This window comes from Bubalus kerabau, chromosome 17 (assembly GCF_029407905.1).
Source record: "Bubalus kerabau isolate K-KA32 ecotype Philippines breed swamp buffalo chromosome 17, PCC_UOA_SB_1v2, whole genome shotgun sequence".
In the NCBI taxonomy this organism is placed as follows: Eukaryota; Metazoa; Chordata; class Mammalia; order Artiodactyla; family Bovidae; genus Bubalus; species Bubalus kerabau.
Window position 1 is genome coordinate 39,912,383 of NC_073640.1, and position 19,423 is coordinate 39,931,805.

The 19,423-nt window shown below is 42.3% G+C and overlaps 2 protein-coding genes across 10 annotated transcripts in view; one reads left to right on the top strand and one right to left on the bottom strand.

The window, feature by feature from the left end:
* Nucleotides 1-2,632: 2,632 nt before the first annotated feature.
* NQO1 (NAD(P)H quinone dehydrogenase 1) lies at nucleotides 2,633-15,894 on the bottom strand. 4 transcript variants are annotated; one of them, XM_055553497.1, is made up of 6 exons: nucleotides 15,751-15,894; nucleotides 7,708-7,872; nucleotides 7,469-7,599; nucleotides 5,192-5,305; nucleotides 4,442-4,543; nucleotides 2,633-3,562 (listed from the first exon to the last, which is right to left on the bottom strand). In XM_055553497.1, the coding sequence occupies exons 1-6, from the start codon at nucleotides 15,755-15,757 to the stop codon at nucleotides 3,257-3,259; spliced, it is 825 nt and encodes a 274-aa protein (XP_055409472.1). In that variant the 5' UTR covers nucleotides 15,758-15,894; the 3' UTR covers nucleotides 2,633-3,256. The 4 variants fall into 4 exon arrangements, with proteins under 4 accessions (XP_055409472.1, XP_055409475.1, XP_055409474.1 ...); XM_055553500.1 differs by lacking the exon at nucleotides 15,751-15,894 and adding an exon at nucleotides 14,322-14,414; XM_055553499.1 differs by lacking the exon at nucleotides 15,751-15,894 and adding an exon at nucleotides 12,783-12,879.
* WWP2 (WW domain containing E3 ubiquitin protein ligase 2) overlaps nucleotides 12,856-19,423 on the top strand; it is a 176,815-nt gene continuing 170,247 nt past the window's right edge. For 3 of the 6 annotated variants that reach the window (XM_055553490.1, XM_055553491.1, XM_055553493.1), the window contains exon 1: nucleotides 12,856-13,198. The gene's annotated coding sequence lies outside the window, so the exon portion shown is untranslated. The remainder of the gene's footprint in view (nucleotides 13,199-19,423) is intronic. The other 3 variants (XM_055553487.1, XM_055553489.1, XM_055553488.1) reach the window with 2 other exon arrangements.

Below are 19,423 nucleotides of genomic sequence, written 5' to 3' on the forward strand. Positions count from 1 at the left end.
TGGATCCATATCCTTTTGCTTTTCCAAATACATGGTCCTTTAATTATCCTCTTTCTTTTTTTATTTGTAATTTACTTTTTAATTTTAATTCATATTTTTATTGGATTTTTATTTTCTGTTGGAGTATAGTTGACTTACAGTGTTGTGTTAGTTTCAGGTAAACAGCAAAGGGATTCAGTTTTATATATATAATTACCCTCTTTCTCCAGCATCAAAACCTTTTCTCGTACCCACTAGAATATGAATTTTCTGTAATGTTCCTCATCTCAAAAAACAATTTTCTTTGATCACACATCTCGCGTATACACTATTTCCACTTCCTCTCTTTCCATTCCCTCTTAAACCCATTCCAATCAGGTTTTATCACCCCACTCTCCAGAAGTAGCTCTTGTCAGCACCACCAATGGCCTCTCAAAAGTCAATTCCCATGCCCGTTTCAGTCACTCAGCTTATCAGTAGTATTTGACAGTCTTTGAAACAACTTTCTTCCCTTGGCTTTCAGGACACCACGCTCATCTCTCTCGCTTCATTGGCCTTTTCTCTTATCATCTTGACCTTCTAATGTTGGAGACCTCTAGAAGTCGATCATTAGATCTCTTCTCTATCATAACTCAATTTCCAGTTGATCCCATCCAGTCACACTGCTTTATATACTTCTACGTGTTGACTTTACTCCAAGTTCCTCTTACCCAACTGTCTACTTGACAGTCACAACAGGCATCTCAGACATAACATGTCTGAAATCAAATTTTGATTTTCCCCTTCCCATCCCCATCTTCTGCACCCAATACTCTTTCCAGATTCTTCCTCATTTGAGCAAAATGAAATATCCATTCTTCCAGTTGTTTAAGCCAAAATACCTCTGAGGGTTTGTGTTTTTTGACCTTTATACAATCTGTCATCAGATCATGTTACTCTGACCTTTGAAATATATCCAGAATCCAGCCACTTCTCAATACAGCTATTGCTATCACTTTGAACCAAAGCATTTGTTGCCTTGATTGTCATAAGAGTTTCCCAGCAATTCTCCCTACTTCTCTCATTGCTCCTCATACTTGATTCTTCACTTACCAACTAGATTTAAACATAAGTCCTATGTTACACCTTTGCTCAAAACCATCCAGTGACTGACTTCCTGTGTTCTGCATTTCACAATGCTTGTAAGGCCCTTTGTGGTCTGTCCCAGCTGTGTGTCTGACCCATCCTTCTCTTGCTTTCTCTGCTTTGGTCACACTAAGTTCCTTTCCCTCCCTAAAACAGACTGATCATGCTGCTACCTCATGGGTTTGTGCTCACATCACTCCCGGTATGCCTATACTTCAGGGATCTACATGTCTCAGTTTCTTAATGTTATCAAGTCTTGGCTCAAATATAACCTTATTAGATCTTTCTTGATCACCCTGTATAAAACTCGGATCGCATATCTAACCCTCTTACCTGCTCTCCCTCTCTAGCATTTATCACCTGACTGACATTTGTTCTTCTATCATGGAATGCAAACCTCCATGAGGATAGGTATTTTGTCTGCTGTTGTATATTTCCAGTGCCTAGAAGAATGCCTGCCCCATTGATTAATCAAGATAATTCAGTCAAGTCACAATAAATATTGCCCCTTGGCATTTATTTATTACATTCCGTGTTTTTCTTGATTTCTATACCACTCTCATGATCCCTGGGTTGGGAAGACTCCTGGAGAAGGAAATAGCAACCCACTCTAGTATTCTTCCCTGGGAAATCCCATTGTCAGAGGAGCCTGGCCAGCTACAGTCCACAGGGTCGCAAAGAGACATGACTTAGTGAATAAGCACTCCTTCCTCGATCTTCTTAAATGTCCTTTAAATCCCTTGAGAGAATCTTAATAGGTTCCATTACCATTCAGAATGAAGCAGCCCTATTGGGCAAGCTCTCAAGTCAAGTCACTGTTTAGGCTTCTGGCCACAGTTTATCACTGAATCCTCTGATCCCTTCCCTGGTAGATTCCACTTTTGCCTTAAACCAGTGAATTTGAGTTTGTTTTATAGAAATGGATTTTATTTGGAACTTTTAGAAATTTACATAAAACTGCAGTGAGGATAAAGGCAAAAGAAAACATTTTCATGTTTTCAAACTGAAGCATCCAGCCATCTGCCATTGTGAATTTTGTGGAAAGAATACCCAATGCTTGCTGGCGTCTGGTACATGAGGTTCTCCTGCCTGACGCCATCATTTCCTTGGCAGGTAAGAGGCAACCTTGCTTTGCATCGTTTCTCCTGTTTTCTTTCTCTGGACCACAAGAGGGCATTCTTTCATCATTTTCAACTTGGATTATACCAACACTTAGTAGACATGCACCTCAGTTATTTAAACGGGAAGTTAGATTATGAATGCCAAAATCGTTCACCAAAGTTAGTGAAACTCTAGGCTTATAATTTTGCCCCCAGATTCATGGAACCAAGACACATCCTTGAAAGTCATCAGTTTATAAATGATACGGGGAAAATTTCCAGGTTAGTTATATGGATCAAAAAATGAAGTACTATTTGTGGAAGGCTGTTTTTAGGTATTAGGAGTACTATTTCTTTTTGTGAATTCATGCATTATAGCAGATGTAGTTATAGATGTCTTGGTTTATTTGCAGATACTAAATCAGAAGATTGAAGTGAAAAAGATTTTTATTAACTTTTCATTTCAAGGTATCTGTGTTAACTAACAACAAAAGTTGAAGGAAGAAGGACATTCCTATATAGGCATGGTAATCATTGTGTAGTAATAAAGCTAATAATATATCACAAACAAGCAGAGAGTAGCAATTATTAAGCAAGTCCCTTAGGTCAGACAGATTCTGTCATTTCTTCCTCTGCCATAAACCTTCTGTCATAAACCACAGAGAGGTAATTAAAGAAAAATAGATCATTGAGGAGGTGGATGTTCTCTAGCCAGATTTATTCCTAAAAATATATCCCTAAAGAGAGAGGAATTAAATTGTGTAGAGGGCCTTAAAGAATACTGTCTGGCATCTTTCTACCTTTCTGTCTGGCTTTACATCCTAAGAGCCCTTTTGAGCCTAATCAGATTTTGCCATGATAGCAGTTGTAAGAATTGGTTACATTATTTAATAAAGCTATCCAAAAACATATGAATTTAGTCTGTTCTCTACTATTCATTCCTCATGGAAAAAGAAAAACACAGATCTTAAAAACTAAAGCAAATCAAGGAAGCTCAAAATAGAAACCAAGATTAGGTTACATTTTTAGAAGGAAGTCCGGTCTTGTGAATCTTATTTTATGGCTTTGATCTGGTTGTCCATTGGGATGGACTTGCCCAAGTGATGGCCCACAGAAAGGCCAAATTTCTTACTTTTCTGCTCATCCTGCACCTCCTTTTTCATTAAGAATCCTGCCTGGAAATTTAGGTCAAAGAGGCTACTTGGAGCAAAATACAGTGGCATCTCATCCCAAATATTCTCCAGGCGTTTCTTCCATCCTTCCAGGATCTGAACTCGGGCATCCTCGGGAGTGTGCCCAATGCTATATGTCAGTTGAGGTTCCAAGACTTGGAAGCCACAGAAGTGCAGAGTGCCACTCTGAGGATACACAAAGCACAGAGGTGAGTCACAGCTCAAACGCCACACACCTTGTACCACAGACAATGAAAGTTAATCTGGGTTTTCCAATAGGACACCCTGATGTGAAGGCCTTGAGAATTAGTTCATAGCTCCATCCTCTCACCTTGTGCTCTCTGTACCTAGCTGTTACCTATTTTAGCCTATTCAGCTGTACTCTTCTCTTAATGAATAAAGCCTTTGAAACTGTGCCAGCCTGGCACTATCTGCCAGAAGTGCCCAAAGTTCTGTTACCTCAGGGAGGGTTTCAGCTTCTCAGCAGCTGACTGTTGCCAAGACCTGCAGAGGTGCGTTTCTTTGCCTCTCCACATTATCAGACGAGTCTTCATAAAGTATTCTTGCCATTTGTTCTCCAGTGTTATTACTAATACTGATTCCCTCATCCTGTAGATGGCCACCTCACATGCTCTTCTTGCCAGCCTTAGGAGATTATCCTGAGGGTCCAGTGACCGCCAAAAAAACCTGCTTCAGACTTCAGTTTTGTTAGCTGAACTAAATAATTTCTTAACTTTCTTGGGCTCTGATAGTCTGTGAGGCTGTAGCAACAACTTGGAGGACAGGGAGATTGGCGAGAGATGCCAGTCACATGGCTGTACAAACCTGGGGGAGTCATCCATTCTATCCTCTGGCTAGGAGGGGAGAGTGGTATTTGACCATGTACACACATGAGTTATTCTACAAGCCTGGGGTCCTGGGAAGACAGGTCAGTCCTAAAAGGAAGCCCCTTCTATAGTTCTTTGATCTTCATACCTCAGGTCTGTTTCCAGATGCTATCTGGAGGGTTTGGACCCAATAGAAAATTCAGTTAATCCCCCTGAAGGGTCACTGAAAACAAGATACCTGAATTGGCCAGAGAATGATGTTCATGTCCCCATGGATACCATGCAGAGAGTACATGGAGCCGCTGCCACCAGTGGTGATAGAAAGCACTGCCTTCTTATTCTGTAAAAGAAAAGTCATTATCATCTACATCTCTTTGGTGACAGGAAGTTAATGAAACAGCCCCAGGGAAAAGAATATAAAAGTCCCCACCCCCCACCGCCTAGATCTGCTCCTTATATTACTTCATACATTGGCTCTTCTGAGCCATGCAGTATGACTCTGCAGAAGTACCAGCCTGGAAAGTGGTACGCAGAGGGGCAGGCCCAGGATTCCATACTCTTGCATGTGAAGGCTGTCACAGTAACGCAAAATCAGTGCTGACTGCTGGTGCCTAGGTAGTTTTTTTTAAATCGGTCTCCTCACAGTACTAGGCATGTATCGAGGCTTGTGATCTAGAAGGTCTCAAAAATACTTCTTGTGTAGTTTTGGGTGTCTAGAAAATGAAGACAGACTCCTTTTTTTAATGGACACGTTCATAAAGTTCATATCAGTACATAAAGAGGAAATAGTATAATGATACATTCACCATCCTGCTTTAACTCTCAGTATTTTGCCATTCTAGGTTTATCTAATCTCCATACATCTCTCCCAAAGGGCCCTGGAGCCTGATTGTGGTATCTAACTGTACTCAAAACTCTGCATCAAGACAGAGTCTTTCTAAAATCCAGGCATTAGAAAAAAGAAAACCAAGAACAATTATCCACCTACCCGAAAAGGCCCCTTATCATACATGGCAGCATACTTGTAAGCGAACTCCCCTATGAGCACCCGCTCAAACCAGCCTTTCAGGATGGCAGGGACTCCAAACCACTGCAGGGGGAACTGAGGGACAGAGGACAGAGAGGTTAGATTGGGAGCACCCCCAGCACAGAAGATCCAGTGCTTAGCTGCTGTCCAGGACATCACTGAGGGGGAAACTTTCTTCAGGCCCTGTCATTCCTCTTGGAGAAGGTAGAACATTCAAGAAAAGAAAATTTTAAAGAAAATCATTGCCCTTGGTCAGTCAGCTAGACACTCCTGTTCCTGCATACAAATAACAAATATCAGGTGGGTGTGAAGAGAGCCACGTGAAATAAAGACTTGTTTCTGTGAAATCTCGTTTGGCAGCAAAATCTGAACGGCAAGGATTGGAGGCAAAGTTGGCCTCAGTGTGTGACACCTAAATCAATATTTTCTCAAGAACTTGCTTCCGTGGGTGTGGTATCACAAATATGAGACCTGTACCTTGTGCTCACGGATGTAAAATCTTATCATTTAGAATAAACAGAACCACTCACAAATGCTATCAAATGATCAGTGTAACTAAGGTTCATCGGGGAATTCTCACAAGAAAGACCTGCTGGGGCTCTTGTCCTGGTAAAAGTCAAGCAAGGCCATACCATTATTTCTTCTTGACTCACTTAAAGGCTATGATGACAGGAACATGCCCAGAGGTTAAAAGAAAAAGCTAGGACAGAGAAGAAATTTGTAGGACTTGGTAGTTCTCTCTTTGAAGAATGGTTGACCCACAGGAAAGAGAGTAATAAGGAAGTCAAGTTTTGGACACGATTGAGAATGAGACCTGCATTCTTACCCTGAATCTGCCAATAATGTAAGGCATGAACTCTGCAACACAAGCCCCTTCCTCATCCATAAAAAGAGGGGCTTGAGGGGTCTCTAGTAGCTTCCCATATTCTCACATTTAAGGTGCTCCAATTGTGAAGGGCATATCTGCAGCTTTTAGGATGTGTAGGTTATCCGAGCAAGTAGATTTGGTCCCCTGTGAATGTTCTACAGTCAGGGCTGAAAATAGAATTGGTTGGCTTGCTTGATATTAAAAGTTGACTCTCTCAGGTTCCTTTTGGAGAAGTGAGACAGCTGAGCAGGGCCTAGCCCATGTGGCACGTTGGTATGAATGTGGGCAGTCTTTTCTCAGGACATTTATTTTAATGTTGCCAGACTATCATTTCTAGCACACTGCTTTTGCTGGAACAAGACTTTTCCTGTCATCTGTTGCAAAACTGATATAATAAATATGCAAATCTGTGGAGTTTACATTGCCCTTCCTTGTGTTGCTGTTTTGCAGTGTGCAACCTATACAGTTGTATGGTAGTAAAGAAAACATATGCATTGGATAGAAGCTGAATTTAAAGGCCATCCTTTCCAATTTATAAAATATGGTGATTCTTAGAAGCAGAACTGAAAGTTGCTACTGCTACTGCCTTAGCTGTACTGCAACAAGAGAGTAGAAAATGTAGACCAAAAAGGGGTCCTTTGGGGCACTGGCTAATGTTATGTGGCTTTGATTCATAGCAACATGTAGAATAAGGGACTTCAAAGGTTAGAGTCTTTGCAGCTGATTGAATAACTGCAAAAATCACAGCCAGTATCAAACTTATGAAGTTTCCAGTGTCGCATACATTCCATGTTTAATACCAAAAAGCTGGTTGCGATTGGTAGCAGCAAAGTCACTGACTTCAGTCCACCATTGTCAGGAAAGGTGACTTACAAGAAGCATACCCAGTTTCAGTACTGACTGCTAAATGGTGAGGCAGCTTCCAGGAGAAAGGCCATGGTTTTGCTGCTAGAACACATTAAGCAGGGCAGTGCACACTGCACTGGGAGCTCCCATCGCAGAGAAGTCAAGCTCTTATGCCTCGCTCTACAAACTGTTTTCAGGATGCTTATGGAGATGGGGTGAGAACTGCAAACTTGAGTGATTCCATGAGAAATTACTAATTGAAGAAAAGACTAAACATTCTCGGGAAAAGAGCTCAAGGCTCACATGTCACCTCTGCAGTCACAGTCATACTTTCAAAGAATACACAGCCAGCTTCATAACATCTATAAATCTGTGTAATCCTGCACCTTTGAAGTAATTATCCTTCTTTAAGGAGAGTATGGTCAAGGGGGTGTGACTTTCCTAAGAGCACATAGCTAATTAGGTGTCAGGTCTAGGACAAAAAAAACAAGTGTCTCAACACCCCTTCTGATGTCTTACCACACCTGAAAAATCACAAGGTCTGCAGCTTCCAGCTTCTTTTGTTCGACCACAATATCTGGGCTCAGACGGCCTTCTTTATAAGCTAAAACAGTCTCGGCAGGATACTGAAAGTTCCCGGGGTCCTTCAGTTTACCTGCAGAGAGGAAAAGAGAAGCTGACGCCAGAGGGCCAAGGCGGGGCCAGAAAGCCCACAAGGGAGAAGTTCCACAAAGACCTAATTAAAGGGGAGAGCCGTTCCCACCTGTGATGTCCTTTCTGGAGATGACGGGATTGAAGTTCATGGCATACAGGTCCGACACAGTGACCTCCCATCCTTTCCTCTTCAAAGCCTCTATGGCAGCCTCCTTCATGGCATAGTTGAAGGATGTCCTCTCCGAGTGGGCCAGTACGATCAGTGCCTTTCTGACTATTTAGACACACACAAGGCACATGGAGAAAATCAGTCACCAACCAGCAAAGCTCAGGCTGCAGGGGAGCCCAGCTGGGCTCCATAATGGAAGACGTGACTTTGTTAGACACTGGGTTATGCAACCCGTCCACTGCATCCAGAAATACATTTTCTCATAAGTCCCATTGATCAAAGGAGCAATTTTTAACTCACTGGGAAACAGTAGCTAATCTAATAAATCGTTTTGGCATACTTAATCAAACATCTGCATAAAAATAAAATTTAGTTCAGTTCAGTCGCTCAGTCATGTCCGACTTTTTGTGACCCCATGAATTGCAGCATGCCAGGCCTCTCTGTCCATCACCAACTCCGGGAGTTCACTCAAACTAACATCCATAGAGTCGGTGATGCCATCCAGCCATCTCATTCTCTGTCGTCCCCATAAAATTATCGCCTTAGAAATCTCATATAAAGTGTTAGAGGTCAGTACAGTGGTTATCCTCTGTCAGGGAATAATGACCGGAAGGAGACAAAGCACCTGGGGTGCTGTCTGTGTTCTATTTTTTAAAATATGTATTTGGCTTTGCTGGGTCTTAATTGCAGCACTTGGGAATCTATGATCTTCATTACAGCTTGGAGGATTGTTTTGGCCATGTGGGATCTAGTTCCCGGACCAGGTATCGAATCCGGACCCCATTCATTGGGAGCAGAGTCTTAGCCACTGGACCACCAGGGAAGTCCCCTGTTCTATTTCTTGAAATGGATGCAGATTATACAAGCGTGTGTTCAGTTGGTGAAACTTCACTTAGAACTTGTGCACTTTCCAGTGTGTCTATTATATTCAATACAAGTTTCCCACTTACCACACACAGCAACGACTTACTGGCAGATTAAAGATCTAAATTTTAAAAACTGAAACTATTAGGCTAGCATGGGATGCTCTATGTACTCTGCTTATGTCTCATTTTTAATTGAACATCAAGGGACCACAGTATTTAAATTATAAACTCTGCCAACACCTTTATCTAGAGGCTTGTTGTCATTTTTGTCTTTTATGAAATTTTTGTTGCCAAGAAAGGCAGGATTACATTTTTCTCTTCTAGACTGAGTTGGTGTAGTGTATCATTGGTTATCAAAATACTCATAGCTTTGGGACTTTGAAATGGTAAATATTCACGATTTGTGAAAAAAGCATGACACATAACTGTATAATCTTAATTATAAAAAAATGCATGTTTAATTGGATAAATATGCAAGTAGGACCTAGAAAGGACACATCAAAAGGTAAACTGATTAGGGATAACTTTTTTTTTTTTGCTTCTTGTGTTTTTTTGTTTCCTATTATGCATATGTTAACTTTTAAGAAATGTTATTTTTAAAACCTTAAAAAAAAAAGTATGGGACGAAAGGGAGAAGCTGTATAACCTCTGGACAGAGGCTACTTTTTAGGAAAGACTACAGCTTCTGAAACCATGAAGGAAAAGTTTGACAGATAAAGCCCCAGAAACATTAAAAATTGTGTTTAATGAAAGTTTCCAGAAACAGAGTCAAAAGACAACCAGGAGAAGATATTCACAACTCTTACCAAAAAGAGTTAAAATCCACCCCCCCAGTTCAGTTCAGCCGCTCAGTCCTGTGCAACTCTTTGCGACCCCATGAATCGCAGCACGCCAGGCCTCCCTGTCCAACACCAACTCCCGGAGTTCACTGAGACTCACGTCCATCGAGTCAGTGATGCCATCCAGCCATCTCATCCTTTGTCATCCCCTTCTCCTCCTGCCCCCAATCCCTCCCAGCATCAGAGTCTTTTCCAATGAGGCAACTCTTTGCATGAGGTGGCCAAAGTACTGGAGTTTCAGCTTTAGCATCATTCCTTCCAAAGAAATCCCAGGGCTGATTTCCTTCAGAATGGACTGGTTGGATCTCCTTGCAGTCCAAGGGACTCTCAAGAGTCTTCTCCAACACCACAGTTCAAAAGCATCAATTCTTCGGCGCTCAGCTTTCTTCACAGTCCAACTCTCATATCCATACATGACCACAGGAAAAACCATAGCCTTGACTAGACGGACCTTTGCTGACAAAGTAATGTCTCTGCTTTTGAATATGCTATCTAGGTTGGTCATAACTTTCCTTCCAAGGAGTAAGCGTCTTTTAATTTCATGGCTGCAGTCACCATCTGCAGTGATTTTGGAACCCCCCAAAATAAAGTCTGACACTGTTTCCACTGTTTCCCCATCTATTTCCCATGAAGTGATGGGACCAGATGCCCCCAAGATGCCTACAAATAATTAGAAAAAGACAATGCAATAGAAAAATAAGGATAGAGAAGGAAATTACAAAAAAAACAATAAACAAATGAGAAGGTGCCCCGCCAGGCCTGTGAGGAAGAACAGATTAAAATGAGACATCATTATTTACTGATCGATTGGCAAAACAACTTAAAGACAAATTACATCAAGGGCTATTAAGAGTGCATTAAACCTGGCACATTGCCAGTGGGAAAATGCATTGCCTCAGCCTTTGGTGAGAGTAATCAAGCTGAATCTTTAGACATTTTAAAGACACATAAATCTTTGATCTAGTTGTCCAACTTCGGGGAATCTGTCCTACAGACTGTAAGCATCAGGATAGATGAGCAAGGATGTGTACTGAACCCTTGGACCCTTGTAGTCATTAGCAAAAATTAGATATAACCTCAATTGCCTATTTATGGAGCACATTTGAATAAATTTTATGATACTACTGGAATGCGAAGTCAAGTGGGCCTTAGGAAGCATCACTATGAACAAAGCTAGTGGAGGTGATAGAATTCAAGTTGAGATATTTCAAATCCTAAAAGATGATGCTGTGAAAGTGCTGCACTCAATATACTAGCAAATTTGGGAAACTCAGCAGTGGCCACAGGACTGGAAAAGGTCAGTTTTCATTCCAATCCCAGAGAAAGGCAATGCCAAAGAATGCTCAAACTACTGCACAATTGCACTCATCTCACATGCTAGCAAAGTAATGCTCAAAATTCTCCAAGCCAGGGTTCAACAGTATGTGAACCATGAACTTCCAGATGTTCAAGCTGGTTTTAGAAAAGGCAGAGGAACCAGAGTTCAAATGGCCAACATCCACTGGATCATTGAAAAACTAGAGAGTTCCAGAAAAACATCTGCTTTATTGACTATGCCAAAGCCTTTGACTGTGTGGATTACAACAAACTGTGGAAAATTCTGAAAGAGATGAGAATACCAGACCACCTGACCTGCCTCCTGAGAAATCTGCATGCAGGTCAAGAAGCAACAGTTAGAACTGGACATGGAACAACAGACTGGTTCCAAACAGGAAAAGGAGTATGTCAAGGCTGTATATTGTCACCGTGCTTATTTAACTTATATGCAGAGTACATCATGAGAAACACGGCTGGATGAAGCACAAGCTGGAATCAAGATTGCCAGGAGAAATATCAATAACCTCAGATATGCAGATGACACCACCCTTATGGCAGAAAGCAAAGAACTAAGGAGCCTCTTGATGAAAGTGAGAAAGGAGAGTGAAAAAGTCGGCTTAAAACTCAACATTCAGAAAACTAATAAGATCATGGCATCTGGTCCCGTCACTTCATGGCAAATAGATGGCGAAACAATGGAAACAGTGACAGACTAAGGTCTGTCTAGGCAAACCTTTGGTTTTTCCTGTGGTCATGTATGGATGTGAGAGTTGGACTATAAAGAAAGCTGAGCACAGAAGAATTGATGCTTTTGAACCGTGGTGTTGGAGAAGACTCTTGAGAGTCCCTTGGACTGCAAGGAGATCCAACCAGTCCATCCTAAGGGAAAACAGTCCTGAATATTCATTGGAAGGACTGATCCTGAAGCTCCAATACTTTGGCCACCTGATGCGAAAAACTGACTCATTTGAAAAGACCCTGATGCTGGGAAAGATTGAAGACAGGAGGAAAAGGGGACGACAGAGGATGAGATGGTTGGATGGCATCACCAACTCAATGCACATGAGTTTGAGTAAGCTCCGGGAGCTGGTGATGGACAGGGAAGCCTGGTGTGCTGCAGTCCATGGGGTCGCAAAGAGTCAGACATGATTGAGCGACTGAACTGAACAGAATATTATGCTGTTACCAAGAATGAGTTTGCTGCATGTATTGATATACTGAAATGTATACATGAATGTATACATGAATACTGCATGTATTGATCACCCTGAAAGATATCCGGGATATATCACTAAATGTTAAAATGGGGACTTCCCTGGCGATCCAGTGCTTAAGACCTCCTTCCAATGCAGGGACTGTGGATTCAGTGTCTGGTGGGGGAGCTAAGATCCCATGTGCCTTGTGGCCAAAAACCAAAACATAAAACAAGTAATATTCTAACAAATTCAATAAAGACTTTAAAAAATGGTCCACATTTTAAAAATCTTTATAATGTGAATGTGAATCTACTTTTATAAAAAAGAAAGAAACTCCATATTTGTAGGTAGATCTGCAGTCTATTGCTCTGAAGAGAAAAAGATGTGGCATGATCACAGGACACTGTTAACAGTTTTCTTAGGCAAGCAAGAGGCGGCAAGGGGGTAGACGCAGAGGGGAAGATGAGCTTTTTCTTGGACATCCTTTGTGTTAATAGAGTCGTTAGAACATGCCTGCTTCTGCAACAAGAGCGTGTAAAGGGTGCTTACTACATGCTGAGCATTGTTCTGTAGCTTTTTCAGTAGTCACAGCGACCCTGTGAGGTCAACAGAATATCATTAGGGATGGGAAGACTGAGGCACAGAAACTTTAAGCAGGTTACCCAACTTTACCTGTTAAGTGGTGAAGCTTGAAAATATATAGAGAGAAATCCACACAACAACATGCAGGGCACGGGGAAGAGTACCAGAGAAAGGAAGTTTACCATCCTCCTGAAGTTGGAGCTACAATTTCATACCTTACTAACTCTTCAAAAGCAGTGACTGTGGGTGGAACTGAGGAGAGAGTACACCTGCAACTTCTTATAGTGTTGTTTGAAGAAAATTAAGGCACCTGTAAGCCTTTAGGCCTCTCCCTGATTTCAGTATTAACCACACCTGGTGTAGGCATCTCCCATTGGCTTAAACTCAGTCATGTGTAAGCTTTAGGTTCCTGCTTGTCAAAAAAGAGGATTCCCAAGCTTGGCCTGGCCTTTTGGACTCCATAAACTCAGATTCGGTGGGGTATAAATTTGGTGATGATTTAAATGCTACAGAAGTGATTTAGTTTCTTCTGATGTGGCCTGGGAAAATGGAAAGGAATTCCTGAGGCTGCTTCAACAAATTCTCACCCAATTTCTTATCAACTCATGGACTAAACACTACTGAAAGCAACGTGAGTATATTAAACTCTAACATGCGTTTTCTTTGTGATTTATCTTTGCATTAGTCATATCAGTTTACTAAATACTGCTTTGTCAGTTTTTATTCTCTTGGCTTACTTCTTACCTACATATGTATATTTTAATTTTTAAATTTATATATATATAGTTTCACTTCTTACCAACATTAACAAACATTTTATAAGTAGTAAAACATAAAGGTGATTCCCAGAAAATGAGTAAGTCAAGACATCTATCTCTTGGCTTTCAAAGGGCTTACATCTACTAACTACAGTACAGCCATGACTGTTACCTTCAAAAATAAAAAAAAAAATAAGATGAGACTCAAACAGGAAGAACATATTCACAAGAAATATAACTAATAGAGCTCAAAATCTGAAATATATAGATTTCTTAAAAACAACCCAGTAGAAAAATGGTCAAAGGTTATAAATGGGCAATCAATAGAACAGTTGTGCATATTTGCTAGAGGTACGGGTAAAGCAAGAGATAAGCCCACCTCTCCAGTTTTCAGGTCATTTTCCATGGCCAAATCTGAGTTTTTTTGGACTTAGAGGGCTCAGTTTCCCTTCCTGCCATTTAACTAGCTACACAAGCTTGACTTTATCAGAATTTACTCAAAGAAAGGCGTAAGACATATACACAAGTAACTAACAGAGGAAAACTGTTCACTTCAGGGCCAGCCCCTCAGGAAAGGCCTTGAGAAGGAGCTGCATTTGAGCTGAGTCTTGGAAGACAAATGGGGTTATTATCAGTACCTCTAATTTACCATTCAGTATAAAGAAATGGCAACCCACTCTAGGACTCTTGCCTGGAAAATTCCATGGACTGATGAGCCTGGTCTACAGTCCATGGGGTCACAAAGAGTAGGACACGACTGAGCGACTTCACTTCACTTTGCTTGTCCTGCTTGTGATTAACCCATCTGCTAGGAGTGAGTATATAACATAGCTAAGCACATATTGTTAATGCCTCTCTCTCCCTGCACCAGTTCCCTTTCAGGTCTCAATCCCTAAGCAATATGCTCCCAGTCCGTCCTCATTTCTCTGTGTCCCCACCATCCTACACCTTCTATTTCCAATCCACATCCACACCAGCCAGCCTTCTTTCCCCTACCTTGAAATGCTAATGTTCTCACGGACCCAGCCTCCCCACCTCGGTTTACTCAGCACTTAGGATGCACCTGGCACCTCTCTAGGCATTTGGGATACATCAACATATCAACACAAAACAAATCTTTGCCATTTCCTACTCCAGAGGATCTTCCCTACTCAGGGGCTGAAGCCGTATCTCCTGCATTGGCAGGCAGATTCTTTACCACTGTGCTACCTAGGAAGCTTAGTACTAGTTATATAAGATCTAAATCTTCCCATTTTCCCTCACTAGCTCCCCCAACCCCCACCCCTTTTTTTTTTTTTTTTGGTCTGTTACACATAGATACAGAACATTCTATAGGATTGGAGAATGGGGAAATAGTTCTTGCCCTAGTATTTCAAGAGGGGTATTGATGCCCTCCAGACAGCTGAGGTACAAATAACCTAGAGGGAAACAGCCACTAATCTGCAGGCAGAAGCCTTGTCAGCCAAGCCCTACCCCTTAGGCCCTGAAACCTTGGGTGGGCTTCCAGTCCCCAGCTTACCTTAGCCCTTTTCTCTTGAGCACCTAAGTAGTCTGTAAGCTCCAAAAGCAATGTCTTCCCTCACCCACTTACTTTTAGCAAGATGAGGTTGTGTGTTTGTGTGTGTTTTCAGAAGGTAGAACTAGGTTCATAGGGAAGGAAATTACAAAAAGGTAGAATTCTGCCTTCTAGGAAGGAAATAGATATCTAGAGTTTAGCTCATATCCAATCTCAGAGTAAGGCTCTCTGGAAAACAGGGATTCCAGCCGCAGCAGGTGTTGCAGCTGGTCCAGTATGTGTGAGAGGCCATTCACACATTAGATTCAAGTTGTGGCCTCCAAGGTCCCCCTACGGTTGACGGTGGAGAAGGGAGGCTCTGTCACTAGAGGAGCACCCAGATCAGGTTTGCCCACTCCACGGGTCACAGTCTGAAAAGTTTCCTAGCCCAGCAGCCTGGAGCTGCTGGGTCTGATGTCCATCAAACTAAAGGAAGCAGCTTCCCCAGCTCAAGCACCCCCACGGCCAGATCTTCCAGTTTTCCTCCAGAAGTTGGGAATCCACCTTTTTAAGTGAAATTGCCTATAATTATTTTAAATGTTAGCAACTTATTCCAAAAGATTTTAAATACTATTAAGGTCAAGAAAGGTGTGCAAGTGGGCCAATTTGGTCTCTGACGGCTGATTCTGACCCTAGAGGGAAGGAAACTTTTGCTTCCAAGGTCAATTCTCTTCTAACCGCCCATCGTAGTTTCTGGGGGTGGGGTAGAAACAGGAGCCCCTCCTCTCCCGGCATCTGTCAGGGCTCATCCAGCGATTCTAATGCCTCCACGTTTCCAGTTTTAAGTCGAGGAAGAAAACTACAAGCTCCTGCTGGGGACAGCAAGGCTACTGGAGTGGTTGGGGGGCGGAGAGGGGGGTGGACACTCACCAGCCATGGCTCCGGCGGTGCGCTGATTGGCTGGTCTGCTGGTTGCCCGGGTGACTCAAGCTGGGGAGGGGTGGAAGGCAAGGCCCTCAGGCTGCTTAGCTAGCTGCCATCTAGAAGGCGTCACCGGTGCTGCCCGCCTCCGAGCGCCTGCTTCTTTATACCCAGTCTAGCTGGCCCGGCCCATAAACTAGGGAGCCAGCAAAGGCGGAGCCGCCGCTCAGGCCCTGGGGTGCAGGGCGGAGCACGCCTTGGCTGAGGTTCTAGGAAGAACTGGCAGTCTGAGTGCAGGCAGGCCTAAGGACCCTTGTGGAAGAAGGGTTCCTAGGGGATAGGGAGTAAGGAACCCATGGGTCTGGGTGGGTGTGGGAGGATGTCTTCTGGACCCTGTTCTGAAACCACCCTGGGACAAAAGGAGGAAGTGTCCGATGGAGTCCGGGGTTCCATTGGGCACACTATCCAGGCCTCTCCTAGCCCCGGGGAATGGCTCTGAATGGAATGGGCCGGTCTGAGAGAGGAAGGCGAAGGACTGTAGTTCTTTAGACTCAGATTCGCTGAGTCATTGTGACTAGACTTAGGATTCTAGGGCTGAGATGACCTGGGAGACTTGCTTCTAGAGAAATGAATTTGTTCCTGCTTTTGCAAGGTTCACATTTTACACTTGCTGGGGCCGGGGGGTGGGGGTGGGGCTCCCCCCCTAGAATGCACTACCCGGGTGCAAACCCCTTCTCCTCATAATCTGGAGAAGAGCTTTTTTTCCTGAAGAGCTAGTCCAAGGCTTGTTACCATCATCAGGGGAAGCACTTAAAGACCAGCCAAAAAAACAAAACAAAACAAAAGACCAGCCAAGACAGATAAAAGTGTAGTGCTGTTTATCCAAAGTCCTACTTAGGACAATTGATCGGAACAAAGTTTTACGTTTTTAAGTTTATCAAAAGTAAAAGTTATAATAAAGTCTTCATCCTACAGAAGGAAGACACTGTCAAAAGGTGAAGGAAAAAAAAACAGAACTTTAAAATACTAACATAACCATCAGAGGGACTTCCCTGGTGACCCTTCCAGTGGTTGGATCACTCTATGCATCCATTGCGGTATGCACGGATTGGATCCCTGGTCTGGGAACTGGATCCCCCGCATGTTAGCCCTGTGCTGATGGAAGAAAAAAGTGTAACCGTCAGAAAATTTACAGGTGATAACTAAGAAAACTCGAGGGAAGAAAAATGGGAAGCACACTAGGGGAAGAAGCAAAATTTAAGGAGATGAGAAAACTCAAGCAATCAAGATAACTTTTATAGTGCAATTTATTAAAAATCCATTTGAAGGCAAAAAGCTTGAACAGATGAAAAATTAAAATGTTAAATAAAGATGGGCTTAGTACTTTTACCAAGCCAAGCCATTTTGCACCTAAAGCAAGAGGAAGAGTTAGTTGAAAGGGATTATTTTGTTTAAAAACAACATTCAGTCGAGTAAGTTTTAAAGCTCTTGCTAGCTTTATTCAACAATTCAGGAATCCGGCAGCATTCAAGACTTAGCAGACAGAAAGGAGTTCTGAGGAGCTGTCCAAATTGAAGAATTTTCTAGGTGAAAGGAAGCAGGAAGAAGAAGTTATGCGAGGCAAAAGGTGGGTTAATTATTGCAAGGTTACATTCCTTTAAGGGATGGCAGGAATCTTTCAGGCAGATTACTGAAGATTCCAGATTGACTAAATTTAAGAGTCCATTTCTGTGAGAACCAAAACTAATTAAGTTGAGGTTTAGTGACCTGAAGCAGCCTAGGCAACTCCATTTTGGGCCTGTTTTGTTTTAAACAATGCCCTCCTTTTGATCAGACTCTCAGCCTGAGAGAAGTAACTTAAAAAGAATTTTTTTAAAGGTTTTAGTGCTACTCCCAGAAAAACTCTGGAATTCTCACAATTTTTTATGAGTCTCTGTGTTATATTCACAACATCAGACACACTTTTTTTGGCTGCACTGTGGACCTGGCGAGATCTTAGTTCCCAGACCAGGAATTGAGGCCAGGGAAATCACTGAGGCTTAACCACTGGACTGCCAGGGAATTCCTATCAGGTTCACTTTAAGTTGTTTTTTTTCTTTGATTTTCTTCTGAGATTCTTTGGGAAATCCTTGGTTTGGTGGTTAGCAGTTGCAAATATGCATTTAAAACTTTTGAGAAAATACAGCACATGAAGGAGACGACTGATTTTTATAAGGAGGCGTGTCTAGAGTGCACTTGAGAGCCATAGTTCCCAAGACCCAAGCAAGTCAGAATCAAGTAAGTCAAAGAAAGACACTATTGAAGGAGGGTCTCTTTTCAAAGTCAGCTGGCTTATCCAGTGATCTTACGTAGCTGAGTCTTAATTTCCTCAGAAGTGTCAGTCCAAGTATAGCAAGTGGTATGGGCTCTACACAGCACAGTTACCCCCTTGCTCAGCAAAAGATACTTGTCTTTCTTTCTGACTTACTTCACTTAGTATGATAATCTCTGATTGCATCTGTGTTGCTGCAAATAGTGTGAGCACACACAGACTATTTAGGAGTTCTGCCCATTTTTTGATGGGGTTATTTGGTTTTTTGCTGTAGAAATATTCTTGGTCCGACATCTTGGAGGAAGCAGTCCACCTTGCAGTTGGCTACTTCTCTTCCTAGTCAATTTGATTTTGAGGTCTCCAGTGTTTGCACAGGACCAGATGTCAGGTAGAGCCTTCTTCAGGCGTGAGATATGCACCCAAGGTTCAACACCTTGTAATTTGACAAGGGTATCAGTGATCAAAAGCACTTGGTAGCACCCTTTTCTTGAATCTGACCTTTGCAAAGCATCAGAATAAAACAGTAGTAGTCTGTAGCCAAAAGACTTGAAAATGCCCATGATTAAAGATTTGATGAGAGTTTTTTACAGTGGAATTAATAAGGAAATTTGGTCATTTATGTGATATACAAATTTTAAGATCATAATTGGAATTAGGATTGATAACATTATACTGCTGCTGCTGCTGAGTCGCTTCAGTCGTGTCCGACTCTGTGCGACCCCATAGACGGCAGCCCACCAGGCTCCCCCGTCCCTGGGATTCTCCAGGCAAGAACACTGGAGTGGGTTGCCATTTCCTTCTCCAATGCATGAAAGTGAAAAGTGAAAGTGAAGTTGCTCGGTCGTGTCCGACTCTTAGCGACCCCATGGACTGCAGCCCAGCAGGCTCCTCCGCCCATGGGATTTTCCAGGCAAGAGTACTGGAGTGGGGTGCCACATTATACTAGGATATGTCAAATTTCTAGGAATTTCTATAACACCACCTATATTAACAACATGTATCATACAAATATAATCTAAGAAGGTTCAACTTCTTAACATCACTTCTTTTTTTTTTTTTTGATAATGCTTCCCAAGTAATATAACAAGTCAAATAAATATAATTAGCTCAACATCTTATCTGGTGAGTGACAAATCCTTTTGATTTTCCAGGGGCCTTTTGGAAAGACTTAAAGTGAGTTTGAGCTTAAAAGACTCCACTTAGGGACCTCCTTGGTGGTCTGGTGGTTAAGACTCTGTTCCCAATGCAGAGGGTCTGGGTTCGATCCCTGACCAGGGAGCTAGATCCTATATGCTGCGACTAAGACCTGGCACAACCAAGTAAATAAATATTTTTTTTAAAAAGACTCCACTTAGAATTTTTTTAATTGAA

Coding starts and splice junctions, on each gene's coding strand:
- NQO1 (XM_055553497.1), bottom strand. Junction 7,600..7,707: donor CTCCAGAAAGGACATCACAG/GTGGGAACGGCT, acceptor TCCTCTCTGCAG/GTAAACTGAAGGACCCCGGG. Junction 5,306..7,468: donor CAGACCTTGTGATTTTTCAG/GTGTGGTAAGAC, acceptor TCTGTCCCTCAG/TTCCCCCTGCAGTGGTTTGG.